The 14,950-nt window shown below is 39.8% G+C and overlaps 1 protein-coding gene across 15 annotated transcripts; it reads left to right on the forward strand.

Annotated features, from left to right (window-relative positions):
- Positions 1–457: 457 nt before the first annotated feature.
- On the forward strand, positions 458–2,933 carry LOC104773859 (uncharacterized). Of its 15 annotated transcripts, none has more exons than XR_015570932.1 (6): positions 458–698; positions 862–928; positions 1,155–1,315; positions 1,915–2,094; positions 2,234–2,294; positions 2,500–2,933. XR_015570932.1 is itself a non-coding variant. In XM_087471644.1 (6 exons), the coding sequence occupies exons 1-4, from the start codon at positions 631–633 to the stop codon at positions 1,745–1,747; spliced, it is 363 nt and encodes a 120-aa protein (XP_087327770.1). In that variant the 5' UTR covers positions 570–630; the 3' UTR covers positions 1,748–2,094; positions 2,234–2,294; positions 2,500–2,933. The 15 variants fall into 15 exon arrangements, 10 of the variants coding, with proteins under 10 accessions (XP_087327770.1, XP_087327772.1, XP_087327771.1 ...); XR_015570931.1 differs by having other exon boundaries at positions 480–698; positions 1,155–1,320; positions 1,715–2,094; XR_015570930.1 differs by having other exon boundaries at positions 480–698; positions 1,155–1,320.
- Positions 2,934–14,950: the final 12,017 nt, after the last annotated feature.

The raw sequence follows: 14,950 nt of genomic DNA on the forward strand, positions 1-14,950 counted from the left end.
TTAAAGGGAGTAATATTAATAATGTGCGGAAAAGAGGAATTGAACATGGATTGCTTACGCTAAAAACAAGTAGATTTTGCCACCAAGCTACATGTTATATTATGCAATGTAATCGAAACAAATAAATATAACTAATCATGGTACATCAAAAATATTTGTGTGTTTTAAAATCTGAGTATGTGACATGAAACTAGAGACTAACACAAGCATATTCATGTATTCAAAACACAAAAACAACTTTTAATTGACCATGAAATCACAGTTTAAAATATAAAAAGTTAAAAATAAAAAAAATAAAAATTCAATTGACAAAACTATACGGACCGGGCTGCTAAAGCGTCCCGGCCACAACGTTCCTCTCGCAAAATTGAAGAGATGAAAAAAAAATTCGACCAAAACGGTATACCATAGCAAAAGTTATCGCGTTTTAAAGTTTTGCAAATCCCTTTTTAGATTCAATTTGGAGACGTAGGCCAAGAGAAGCAAGGAAGGGATTAGAACGCTGGATTTTTTAATTGACTAATCACCCTTGTATTTTTAATTAATTACAATTTATCCCACTTCCTAAAAGAACATAACATATAGGGAATTAGAAGAAAGCAAACACGATTTATTTCTTCTTCGTCTATAATGTGTAGAAGACAGGCATCTATGCCGTACGGATGCTCTCTACCTCGGAATTATGCTATTATGCTACTGTAAGTCTTCTCCTACGTTATGTTTATCTCTAGCATCAATGGATTAGGGCGATTTACTTCTCTGCTTTTCATCGTTTCTGGGATTTTTCAATTAACTGCTTTTACCCTACGGATGCATCTCTCTTTGGGCATCGATTACACACCTTTGTTATACATTTTTCAGAGCCTGCAAAGTTTTGGGACGAGCGGAGCTTTGTCTATATGATTCCAGCTCGATTTTGAAGCCTCTGGTTGCTCTCTATCTCGAAATTATGCTACTGTAACTCTTCTCCTTCGTTATGACTTTGTGTAGTTTCAATGGATTAGGGGTGAACAGAATTTTAGGAGTTGATGTAGCATACTATCGACACTGGTTACAGCTAATAATGGGATTTAGAACCTGCAATTTATTTGATTTGTCAACTTAGATAAGACCACCCTCTGCACTAGAAGTAACTAAAACATTTTCATTTGCAGGTTGATGCAAGTAAACGCAGACCTCCGCTTCTCAACTCGGCTGGGATGTAGCTCCTCTACTCAGCAAACTCTTAAGCAATTACTTCTGGGTTTATGTTGCTACACCTGCAATTTTCGGAGGCAATTATTCTTTAATTGCCGTGGGCTCCAAAGCAGCTACGGTAAGGTAACTTCGAATCTCTTGAAATAGCTTTTCACTACGACGACTGAACTGGTTGAAGCATATAATTTCACTATGAATTATGCAAGTCTTCTCCTTTGTCTTGTTTTTGTTACACAAAGATGCATCCTTTCTTTATTATAGCTGATGATGAGTCATGATCATTCATATGTTCTTGTGGGCATATTAAGATGGAAAAGTGCAATACCAATGTCAGTAAGGGCCAGAAAACAAAGAGTATCGGTTTGTTTCTTAAAAAGCTTACATGTTTTCCTGTCTCCCATAAAAGAGTTTGATGTCGCATTTGATTCTTTTATTGAATATTTTGGCATGTCATTACTTGTGTTTGTCTCGGAATTATTTTACTGTAAGTCTTCTCCTTCTTTATGTTTCTCTGTAGCTTCAATGGAATAGGGATTTTCGGGAAATTTAGGGGAAACTGGGCTGCGATTTGCTTCTCTACTTTTCCTTGTTGATTTAGCTCTACTGGGCGTGTCTTCTCAAGTCCTTCAATTATGCCCTCTATCTCGAATTTATGCTACCCTAATGATACATCTCTCTTTGGGCATCGATTACCAAGCTTTGTTATACAATTTTCAGAGCCTGCAAATTTTGGCGACTAGGACAGCTTTGGCTATGGGATTCCAGCTCGAATTTGTGGCTGTGGATGCTCTCTAAAGACCTCTACTCTTTCTTGACTTAACCAGAAACACAAATGTAAATCTCATGATCGTATAACATGAGAGTAATTTATTTTGGATGCAATTCTCTACTCCTTAGGTAAAGGATATTGCTTCTTCTCTTATTTTCCTTTGTTTCAATATCCGCTAATGAACAACATGTTAGATGTTTAACGCTTATTGTTGCTCTCTTGTTTAACGCTTGTCTCTACTTAAATTTGTTTCATCTTCTCCTTCAGCTCAGGCGGTTGAAAGAAAATGATGAAGCAGCCTTTTTAAACAATAACTCCATCAACTCAGGTACTCAGCTCTGTCTATATATATCTAAAATTGATGACAGTACTCAGCTCAGTTCGTGAGTATTAATTGTCTGGACTTACAGTGAGTTTAATTGTTTCAACTGGACTTATGCGCTAAGAGCAATGCATTAGAAACAACTCTACATTTTAGATTTTTTTTCTATTGTTGCTTGTCTCTACTTAATTTGTTCCTTCTTCTCATTCAGAGTACGTCCTTGCAAATAAAATGATGAAGCAGCAATTTCAAACAATAATTACCCTACTGATGCATCTCTCTTTGGGCATCGGTTACACACCTTGTTACACAATTTTCAGAGCCTGCAAATTATGGCGACTAGCGGAGCTTTGGCTATGGGATTCCAGCTCAAATTATGGCGACTAGCGGAGCTTTGGCTTTGAAGCCTCTGGTTGCTCTCTACGTGAATCTATGGCACAAGGATGCTCTCTATCTCGAAATCTATAATCCAACATGTTGTGTGTCGAGAGATGAATAAAAATTAAATCATAGTGTCGCTGCTCTCCCCTAAGCTTACTCTGATTTTTTTGACAAATAAAATGAGTGACAAATAGAAAACCTGATAACTTAGACTACAACATTTTCATTTGCAGGTTGTTATTTATACTAGTTTGATTGAAGTCATTTCGCTCTAATGAACTCAATTACAAACTTGCCCCAGAGAATTTCAGAATCTTGTGAGATTTTAGATTTCTACCACCTGCCAAAATCTCACGGTAAGGTTTAATATAATTAGAAAATCTATGTTAAATAACTCTTCCTTACCTCCAACAAAATTTTAATACGTTTTAAAATATTTTAGTTACTTACATAACATATATATGTGTGTAAAAGTAAAAATTATCCCAGGTTAAATGTGTGTATATTTATACTAGATTAGGCCCACATCTATATTAACATTTTTGAAGTACATTTTGTATTATGCCCATTAAAGTTTTATTCCCATAAAATATCCAAAAATATCTTTAGAGATTGTATAATCTCTCAAATTTAAATGATACAACTGATTTTTCATAACAAAAGTTTACAATCCTCATAATTATTTTAAGATTAATAAAGTTCATAAAAACGAGAACCCAATTTTCGAATGATTAGGAAACCAATATTCTCAAATATTTAATAGTTTTAAATACATTTTGGGTGTATATGCGGATTAAGTATCTTACGAAACCAATTATCTAAAAAACAAATATTTGTGAAGTACATGCGGATTAAGTACTTCAAAAATATTTAACAAACAAATTTAAATAATACAACTTAATTCGAATTAATCTCTCAAATCTATATATACATTTTTGAAGTACATTTTGGGTTCTACCCTTATATTTGTACTTATTAAAAAAACTATTTACAAAGTTAATTTCTAAATTTTTTCCAAAAATAGCATTAATTTAGATTTTGTTTCCAAAATATTTTACATACCATTCCAACTAAAAAAATACAGCATAATCAATATGAAAACATAAACTATGATATATTTAACCACACCTTGTATTGTGTATTGAAGATATTTTATCTATGAATTCTTTGCAAACAAAGAAAACAACAATTTGATTCCTATTTTGTTTTCCAAAACAAGTGAGCTTTGATTCTTAAAATACTATATAATATTACGAATATGTAAAATTTTTTAAAAATAAAATACTATATAATATGGTTATCTAATAAATGGTTTATAAAAAAGACATGTTCGAATTAATAAAACATCATTAAATTTGTGCTAACACGGGTTAAATCCTCATTTTATTATTTGTCAACACTATTAATATTATTATATTTGACATATAAAAATTAAGTTGATTTAACTAATATTGTGTAAAACAATGAAATCATTAGGAAAAATGTGACTTAATCATAGCGTATAAATGACTTACTAGGTATTTAGATATTTTTTTTTTGTTATAATAACTAAAAATCAAAATCGAATCTCAAACACTAAACAAAACAAACTAAATATAGCAAACAAATGGTCATGAAGTATATTACGGGTTAAAAAATTAATATAAATATTTAGACGCATACACTGTCGGGAAATTTAGTTATTCCTCTATTTGGAAGACATACAATATTTAACAAAAAAATACAATATAAAATATAAATAAGAATAAAAATTAAATGTATGTGGTGTACACCAGGTTAAAAAAAGAAACATGTAAACAAATGAAAACAACAGTTAATTGATTTTAACTAAAAATTATGTTTCTCTTCTATTTTATATGTGTTAGTGTTTCTTTTTGATTATAATAAGTTTAAGGTTTGGTTTTTACTTTCATTCAGTTTTATTACACTCCACCATCTATTTGTATAATTGGCCATACTTAACACACAATAGCCCTGTTCTTTTCTCTCTCGGGCGACATGTTCTGGCGACCAGAAATTACACGGAGGACACTGGTTTTTTTCTCTTTAACTGTCGCTGGTTTTCCTCCCTTCCTCCATTGTTATAGCTTTTGTTCTTAATAATTGGTGTCACTGGTTTTATTCAGAGTCGCCGTTTTATTAGGCGTCTCACTTTAGCGACACTTGCATCGCTACTTTAAGTTTTTCAATAGCAGATGTGTCGCTGGATTATTAAAAGAACACGACCAATATACTTATTTTCATCTTAAAATAATATACATATTAACCAAATTTATATTCAATATTCAATATACATATCTACCCGCATATACGCCCATAAATGTAACATTAATCTATTGAGAACAAAAAAGATTAAAGTAACTAAATTCTATATAAATAGAAGGTGGAGTGTGTAACCTGAATTCATAAAACTGTCATAAATAAAATTTTACAACATACAACATCAAACATACAACATCAATTAAAATAAAGTTTAGTGATAAATAAAATATAGGTTCGCGGTATACCGCGAGTTAAAATCTAGTATTAATTATAAGAAAAATATAAGAAATTTTAAGTTATATATATATATATATATATATATTAAACCTGATTTATAGTTAACGCACTCCATTTTGCAATACAATTTTACTGTAGATTTTTATATCATATTATATTAAAATTAGATTTTTACATCATATTAAAATCAATCATTGTATCAAAGTTATATCTTACTTCATATTTAAAACAATTAAAAATTAGTGAAACATAATTCTCAAAGAAAAAACTGAATACTAATATTATCTCATAATTGAAAAACTAACAATATCAAAAATTCATAGACGTTTATTAAGTTTCCTCAAATTTTTATGAATTTAAAGGTAAATTTACTTCCAAGAATATATATATATATATATGCATAATATGTAAATATATGCTCTAATTTACGTAAACATATATATAAATATATATGTTATTTTTTTTTTCAAAGTTTGATCTCATAGTTAAATTTTGACAAACAGAAAGAAACAAAAAAAGAAAATATAATTAATATAGGTCATAAATTGCACATAGCTTTAATAATATAAAGAAGTTTAGTGGTGGTGTATTTGAAAAAACTATAACAACAATTTATTGGTGAATATCTAAAATCTTTTTTCTTTTACTATTATTAATAATTGATAGTATAATTTTATTAATTATGGTATTATATAAAAAAATTGTATAATTTCCTTATTTTTCCTAATAGAATTAGTTATTTCAAATTAGGAAGAGTATTATCTTCTTTGATATACATATAACAATTATCTTTTTATATTTATTAAAATTGTTAAAATCTTTTATGTCTTATAATTATCTTATTAATTATAAAATTAGTTGAAACAAAGTTTTTGTATAACACATGGCAAAATCTCTAATCGTTAAAATTGACAAGTGTCACTATAAGTTACTAACTTTGAAAACCAAACTTTATATAATAAGATATATGTGGGTAAATCTATATGCATATATATAAACTTTCTACAGTTTTCTTGTTTAATGTTAATTTTTTACTATTTTTCAAATTTAACCCAACTGACATAACTTATATTATATTTGATTACCAAAATTACAAATATTTTTTTTGATCCTAGAAGATAAAATTTGTTTCATTTTCTAAATCATATTATTTTAAAGTTGAAATGTTAATTTTACTCTAATAGAGATTTTGTAGAATATTAGTACAAACTTTCTACAGTTTTCTAGTTTAGTGTTAAATTTGTACTATTTTAAAAATTAAACCCAAGTGACATAACTTATATAATAATTGATAACCAAAATAACAAATATATTTTTTGATCCTAGAAGATAAAATCGGTTTCATTTTCTATAAACATATTATTTGAAAGTTGAAATGTTAATTTTACTCTAATAGAGATTTTGTAGAATATTAGCAAAAATGAGATATTTAAAATTTAGAAAAACAAACTTATTGTAGATGTATTTTAGGAATGTTCTGTTACATATAAAGATTATATAAAAATAACTTAAAATTACTTTAAGTAAATAAGAATCAATTTAACAGACATATTTTGAAAATTGACTTTAAGTAAATAAGAATCAATCAATTTCTTTTTTTTTTTGCGATTTTAAAAATTATAGGTTTTAGGTAAACCTGACCATGTTTTTAGGCCCTAATGAATGACTTTGGCTATCGAATAATCCTGACCATGTTTTCCACTTTGTTTTTGGGCCCTAATGCATGTCGAGGTTGGGTGGATGTTGTAAAGGTTACAGATGTTGTAGGTTGGAGACTATCTTCTAAGATCAAGTATATGGAAGATGTGCATGAAACCTCTATTGCATGGCCAGAGGATAAAGTGGTACCTGTAGTGTTGAGATTTGGATTCATTTGCTTGTACTTGGGTTTTACATAAGTGGGGAAACAATGTCAACCTAATACAACATATTTTTGTCTTCAGAAGTGAATTGAAGTAAATTGATTGTTCTGAATTGATGGAATGAAGTATGTTTATTGCTTCTAAGTTTATGCGGCTATGTTTGAGATTGATCAGTTTAAGACATGAATTTTGGTTTTGGTTATCGCTTCTGTCGGTTACATGTTCTTTTCTAGAGTTCATATTTTTAATATATTCACTTTGTATGCTTTAGATCTTCTATGGAAAACCAATGGTATTTTATAATCTTTTGTTTTTTTTCAATATATCATTTAGAAATCCCAATTAGTAATTGTAGTGCCCCCATCCCGCGATCCTAAAGGGGGGCAATTTGTTTTAAGGAAAATGATAGCTGAAGGAGCTCAACAAACTTGGGGAACCAGCTAGCTAAGTTGTGGTCAGCTACACAAGATGATACACTAGCTAGATCAGCTAGACGAGCTGGCCGACAGCTCAACTTAACTCGGTTATCAAATCCGGTGTTGACCAGCTGGGTGGTCCGGTCGGCTAACACTCGAGGATGAGTGTGGTAGCTCAGTTGCATGAGCGGCCACCATCGGAAGGGTGCGACTCTTCAAAGAGAGGCAACCCATCGAAAAGGGGCGAGGAATGGGTGTGTCCTTTCATGGAACACACCCATTGGTGTCCTATATAAAGGATGGACGCCCAGGCCATTCAACACACCATCATCCATCCATCGTCCGTCTATGCCTAAGAAGAAAATGGGGTGCGGCTCGGCGAGTACATCGATACTCGTCCAAACTAATGCGCATGCTACCTCTCTATCAAAGGTACAATGAGACAAGCAACGGTTTGACAATCGGGTCAAACTGATCGAAATATAAGCGACGCTTTGACGATGGAGTCAAACTGATCGCAGGATGATCGACGGTTTGATCATGGAGTTGAACTGATCGAAAGGTCAGCGAAGATCCATGCCAATGGTCGGATCGATCGAGGGTTTATCAGATATTCAATCGTTACTCGGATTGGGTGATTGAATGATCGACAATACCAGCCGTAGATTGGATTGATCGGTCAGGTGGTCGACTAGTCGTTCAGAAGTATCAGCCTAGTCGGTGGTTGATCGGTGATTCGATTATGGGGTCCGATCAGAACTGGCTCTAATAATAAGACCGACGATTCGATGGAGGTTCGTAAGATATGACCGAGAGGCCAATGGATGATACGACCGATTGGTCAAATAGCGGCACATCCGGTGCCAAACTTCGGGAACAAGAGTGGCTTGGGAAGGTAATAGCGCAACCGATCACCGTGAACCAAAGGACTATAAGTCCCCATCTCAAATGTGCAAAGCCTATGGGGTTGATTGGTTTGGTGGCTAAGTCACAAAGGGATGGGTCAAGGGTAAAAATTATATACCGCTGCGTATAAAGCAAGGCCACAAGGAAAAGCTAAGTAAATGTGTTAAATCGATGGATGTTCGGCCGAGAATGGGGCTGAACGAAAGCCGTGATCGTGGACGCTGAGACATCCGGGTCGGGGTTTTTCAAGTTGGTATTAGAGCATGCGCGATCCTGTGAGGATGTATGCAATTATGCTACGTGTTTGAACGAAATGGAAAATATTACCCGTGACCCATCCCTCGAAATGAAACGAGGGTCGAGTACATCGATACTCGTCCGAACTGATGCGTATGCTACCTCTCTATTGAAGGTACGCTGAGACATGCGACGGTTTGGTAATCGGGTTGAACTGATCGAAAGATAAGCGATGGGGTCGAACTGATCGCAGGATGATCGAGGGTTCGATCATGGAGTCAAACTAATCGAAAGGTCAGCAACGATCTGTGCCAATGGTCAGATCAATCAAGGGGTTAATCGGTGATCCAATCGCTAGTCGGATTAGGTAATTGAATGATCGACGATTCGAGCCGTTTGATGGATTGATCGGTCAGGTGGTCGACTAGTCGTTCAGAAGTATCGGTCTGGTTGGTGGTTGATCGGTGATTCGATTATGAGGTCTAATCGTTCGATCGGACTAGTCATTTGGAAGTATCACCCATCTGCATATATTTCCAGGACTTACTTGGTGAGCACGTCCAAGTCTGCCATTATTGCCTTCATCATATCCCATTGTTCCTGGGACGATGGTACTGCATTTGGTTGCCCATTTACGTCAGTTGCACCACTATTTTTTGGATGATCATGATCTGGTTGCTTCTCTCCAGCTACTGGTCCGGCTAGATTCTGGGCGTTCGTGTTCCCTATGTCGACGTTGACTACTGTCTCCGTGGTGTGAAAGACTCCAACCCGTACGTCTTGGTGTCCGCGATCACGACTTTTGTTAGGCCCCATTCCCGGCCAAACATCCATTGACTTAACCCATTTACTTAGCTTTGGCTCGCGGCCTTTGTAACGCCTGCGTCCCGCGATCCTAAAGGGGGGCAGTTTGTTTTAAGGAAATCGATAGCTATATGACCTTAAGTAGCTAAGCTACTAGCTCGAATAGCTGGAATACGATCTGAATGAGCTGAACAAGCTCGATGAACAAGTAGTTCAGCTGCGGACAGCTATCAGCCAGCTATGGACAGCTATAGGCCAGCTGCGGACAGCTAGGCCAGCTAGTATCAGCTCGTCCAGCTAGCGTCCAGCTAGCGTCAGCTCGACTAAGCTCAGCCAGCTGGACGGTGGTGGACAGTCTTCGGGCCAGATGGGAAGCTCGTGGACGGTCATGGGACGGCATGACCGAACAGGCATGACCGAACGGGCATGGCCGGACAGGCACGGACAGACAGGCATGTCTGAACGTGCACGATCGAAGGGCCTTGAGGGACAAGTGCCTTTTGGGGCCTAGACTTCGGCCAGGACACTATAAATAGAGGGCAAGGCCTTCATTTCAACACACCATCATCCTTCCATCGTCCATCTAAGCCTAAGAAGAAAAGGGGGTGCGGCTCGGCGAGTTTACTCGTCCGAACTGATGCGCATGCTACCTCTCTATCAAAGGTATGATGAGACAAGCGGCGGTTCGGCAAGCGGACCGATCCGATCGTAGGATAGGCGGCGGTTCGTCCATGGAGACGAACCGATCGCAGGATGATCGACGGTTCGATCATAGAGTCGGACCGATCGAAAGGTTAGCGACGATCTGCGTCAATGGATAGATCGATCGAGGGTTGACCGGTTATTCAATTGCTAGTCGGATCGGGTGATTAAAGGATCAACGATACGAGCCGTAGGTTGGATTGATCGGTCGGGTGGTCGACGAGTCTGTCAAAAGTATCGGCCTGGTCGGAGTTCGATTGGCGATTCGATTATGGGGTCGGATCGTACGATCGAAGCAGGCGCTGATACCAAGACTGACAAGTCGATGGCGTTCAATGGTATGACCAATGGGTCAACTAATGGCACGTCTGATGCCAAGCTTCGGGTACACGAGTGGTTCGACCAGATGGTTGGCAATTACGACCACATCCCTAGCTCCCTCTAAACCCTTACACTATTTAAGCTCCCAATGCCACTTGCTTAGAGTTTTTAAACTTGAATGAAATCATAATTTTCCCAAAGAGTGAATCTTTGCTTCTTGTCTCACTTCTCTTTCTTGCAACTTAGTCCGAGACTGGGCTTGACATCACCGATTTCATTAGCGTCCCACGACTCCGACCTCCGTCCGAGTCGCTTAGCCGCTTGGCGCTCACATCAGCTGGAATCAGAGCTAAAAGGTTCTACCAAAGGTTGTATCTTTCTGAAACTCCAGATCTTTTCCATCTATCATTAAAGCTTTCGTTTTATGTCTTTTGCGGTTCCTTAGTTCGTCCTTAGAGTCGCATAGGTCAGTTAGGTTTCATTATATATGTAGCATCCTTGTTAGATCGTTTATTGTATCGTTGCTCTGTCTGTTTCTGGGTTTTGTTTGTCGATGTTCTTGCCTAGGACTTGTTAGATCCGTAAAGTAGCGTCTTTTGTTTTTTGTTCTTGTTGTGGTCCCAAAAGTTTTTTTTTTGTGTGAGTTTGCTTTTAGGCGTGTGTAGTTGCTTTTTCGTTAGTCATAGGTTGTAAGATTGCTTTGCTGACTTTAATCATTGTCTGCCCAGATAATATCTTATCCGCCAGCTTTAGACGCAATATACTCACGAATATTCGTTTTTGTTTTGACGAGGTACGTGACTCACTCGACCAGCACATCGCGTACGGACCAAGTCCACGTCATCGTTTGAGAGTCATTCCCGATCGTGATAACAACTGTTCGCAACCCGAAGTCTGTGCGTGACATCAGCCGTTCGAGTTTCCTGTCCATCTCTCGACTCCAAGTACGACCACCGTCCGTACCATAGACGCTATGGACGCACAACAACCACCGCAGATTCCGTTACCACCATCGGAGATTGGTGCCACCTTAATGGCCCTTCACAACGGCATAGAAAATCTAGCCGAACGCTTAGCCCAACTTGAACTCGCCAACCCTCCGAGAGAAGATCCGCCGCCCGTACGACGACGGAGGCAAGAGCTGGAACAGGGTGACTAGTCCGACAACGAGTATGAACCGTGTCCGAGGCATCGACACCGTCGCGAGGATCGGTACGAGGAAGCTCCACGTCCGGTCGAACTGGGACACAAGTTGTCAGCTCTGACCTTCGCCGGCAAGACCGACCTCGAAGCATACCTCGACTCGGAGAGTCAGATGGATCACATCTACTCCTGCTACAATTATCCGGAGATACTGTAATGCCCGTGTCCCGCGATCGTAAAGGGGGGGCAGTTTATTTTAAGAAAATCGATAGATATATGAGCTTAAGTAGCAAAGCTACTAGCTCAAATTGCTGAAATACGAGCTGAATAAGCTGAGCGAGCTCGATGAACAAGTTAGTTTAGCTGCGGACAGCTATCGGCCAGCTATGTAAAGCTATAGGCCAGCTGCGGACAGCTATGGACCAGCTGCGGACAGCTCAGCCAGCTAGTATCAGCTCGTCCAGCTAACGGCCAGCTAGTATCAGCTTGTCCAGCTAGCGTTAGCTCGACTAAGCTTGGCCAGCTGGACGGTGGTGGACAGTGTGCGGGCCAGCTAGGGAGCTCATGGACGGTCATGGGACGTGGTGAGCGAATAGGCACGACCGGACAGGTACAGCCGGACAGGTACGGCCGAACGGGCACGGCCGAACGTTCATGATCGAAGGGCCTTGACGGACATGTACCTTTTGGGGCCTAGAATTCGGCCAGGATAGAATAAATAGAGGGCCTTGCCTTCATTTTCAACACACCGTCATCCTCCCATCGTCCATCTAAGCCTAAGAAGAAAAGAGGGTGCGGCTCGGCGAGTTTACTAGTCCGAACTGATGCGCATGCTACCTCTCTATCAAAGGTACCAATCGTAGGATAAGCGGTGGTTCAGCGATGGAGCCGAACTGATTGCAGGACTATCGATGGTTCATCGACGATTCGCGTCAACGGATGGATTGATCGAGGGTTGACCGGTGATCAAAGGATCAACAATACGAGCCGTAGGTTGGATTGATTGGTCGGGTGGTCGACAAGTCTGTTAGAATATCGGCCCAGGTCTGTGGTCGATCGGCAATTCGATTATGGGGTCAGATCGTTGATCTGACCTGGCTCTGATACCAAGACTGATGAGTTGACCGGGGTATCAATGGTATGACCGATGGGTCATTTAAATGTTATGTCTGATGCCAAGCTTCGAGAACACGAGTGGTTCGGGAAGCCGATAGAGCAACCGTTCACTGTGAACCAAAGGGACTATATGTCCCCATCCCTAATGTGTGCAAGCCTATGGGGTTGGTTGGTTGTATGGCTAAGCACAAAGGGATAGTCAAGTGTAAAGTTATATTCCGCTGCGTAAAGGGGTCACGAAGGAGGACCGCAAGCCAAAGCTAAGTGACCGAATCAATGGATATTCGGCTGCGAATGGGGCCAAATGGAAGCCGTGACCGCGGACGCTGGGACGTCTGGGTCGGGGTCTTTCAGATACGCAAGATCTCTTACGCCATGGCCCAATTCACCGACTATGTACTCACATGGTGGGACTGCCTGGTAGCTAAACAGCGTCGCAACCATGACCGACCTAGTGGCACTTGGGAAGTCATGAAAGCCGTTATGAGGCGTCGCTACGTCCTGCCGCTCTATCACCGCGAGTTCCAAAAGAAGTTTCGGAGACTCACTCAAGGCTTGCGGTCCGTTTAGGAATATTACAAGGAGTTCGAGCACCTAAGCAACCGGCTCCAAGTCGAAGATACCGAGGAGTCCCTCATGGCCCAATTTATCGATGGTCTACAAAATCGAATTGCGCGCAAGGTCGAGCGCCAACCATACCAAGGTTTTGAGGAGCTATTGCATCTTGCAATGCAAATAGGGAGCCAAATCAAGAAGAAGTTGTAACGCCCGCGATCCTGAATAGGATCGTAGGCCATGGCTTGGTCCGGGATGGAAGGGTGATCTCGGACAAGTCGGGGAAGAGCTACTCGTTAGCTCGGTCAAGGGGGAAAAACGAGCCAAGTATGGGACAAGTATTGGACAGCTCTCGGACAGCTCTGGACAGCTCGTGGCCAGCTGCGGTCAGCTCGGCCAGCTAGTGCCAGCTCGACCAGCTGCCAGGGAGCTCGACCCAGCTCGACCAGCTAGGCGACAATGGACAGTTCACTAGCCAGTTGAGAGCTCGGGACCGAAAGGGCACGGCCTAATGGCCATTGCCGAACGGGTACGGTGAGCGTACATGAGCTAACAGGAGCGAATGAACGGATTCGTCTGAAGGGTGCCTTATGGGGCCAAAACTGCGGCCCAAGACCCTATATAAAGGGGGCGCTCCTCTCATTCCAAGGACACGATCGGATACAGAAAAATACACCAAAAACTTGAGAGTACGAGTAAAGATCAGGAAGAAGGATCCGAGAGATAAAGAGTTCGGCGAGAAGGGTAATAAGGGTCGGAGGTACGGTACAGTACCGTCCATATAGGCTCTGGGAATTGGGGTAGTGCATCAAACAAAAGCATAAGTGATGCTTCGGATGGTCCGGTTGGTCGGAGGAAAGGGGGTGCGGCTCGGAAGTGGATAGGGAACCGCCAGGTTCACCGTGAAACAACCGAACTGATGCGCATGCTACCTCCCTACCGATCAGCGTACCATCCGGGGTGTCCGAGTACGGACTTATCGGGCGGAGAAAGTAAACGCGGCTCGGCGGTTGGACAGGGATCGGTACAGACCCCCAGTACACCGTCCGAACTTATGCGCGGGATAACTCTCTACCGGCCGAGCTCTGTACTGGACGGTTATTAGTACCTAGCGTGCATTGCATGACATGTACAGCGGAAAAGGGAATGTTATTGATGCCTACTTGGTTTCAGGAAAGGAGGGTTATCGCGGAAAAGGAAGTGCTTAGGCGCGGGACTCATGGTCGGGAAGATGAGTGGTGGTGTAAAGGGTAGATAGGATCGATTATACAGCTTGTACTAGCTTATTATGCAAACTCATAAGTTGTATCGAATCCTTTGATTACTTAATGAATATCGAATGTTTTCCTACTCTAAGTATGATATCATAAGGATTATGTATGAATCACAGAATGTGCAAACAAACATTGTTTAAAGGGATGGGGTCTTTCAGAAGCTCGCAGCCACAAGCCAGACCAGAAATCAGGGTGTTCCTAACTGGTCGCCAAACGCATCACCATCCAACCGACCATAAGAGAAGTCTAAAGCGGCCGTTGTCGACTCGCGTTTCAAACCCAAGGAGCCAACCAAAGACAACCGCCAAGATCCATGCAAGACGGCCAACGACGTTTCATAGCCGCGATGTTATTTGTTTCAAGTGCCAAGGCCGAGGCCATTATGCTCGCGACTGTCCGAACGCCCATACCATGATCATCACCGAGTCCGGAGAGCTCGAGTCCGA

Source organism: Camelina sativa, chromosome 11 (assembly GCF_030686135.1).
Source record: "Camelina sativa cultivar CO46 ecotype springtype chromosome 11, ASM3068613v1".
Lineage (NCBI taxonomy): Eukaryota > Viridiplantae > Streptophyta > Magnoliopsida > Brassicales > Brassicaceae > Camelina > Camelina sativa.

Excerpts from the sequence above, each read along its gene's own strand:
- LOC104773859 (XM_087471640.1), top strand. The coding sequence starts at position 631 with ATGTGTAGAAGACAGGCATCTATGCCGTACGGATGCTCTCTACCTCGG. Across the intron at positions 699-861 it reads AATTATGCTATTATGCTACT|AGCCTGCAAAGTTTTGGGAC; the intron begins GTAAGTCTTCTC and ends TACATTTTTCAG. Across the intron at positions 1,321-1,914 it reads TCCAAAGCAGCTACGGTAAG|AGCCTGCAAATTTTGGCGAC; the intron begins GTAACTTCGAAT and ends TACAATTTTCAG.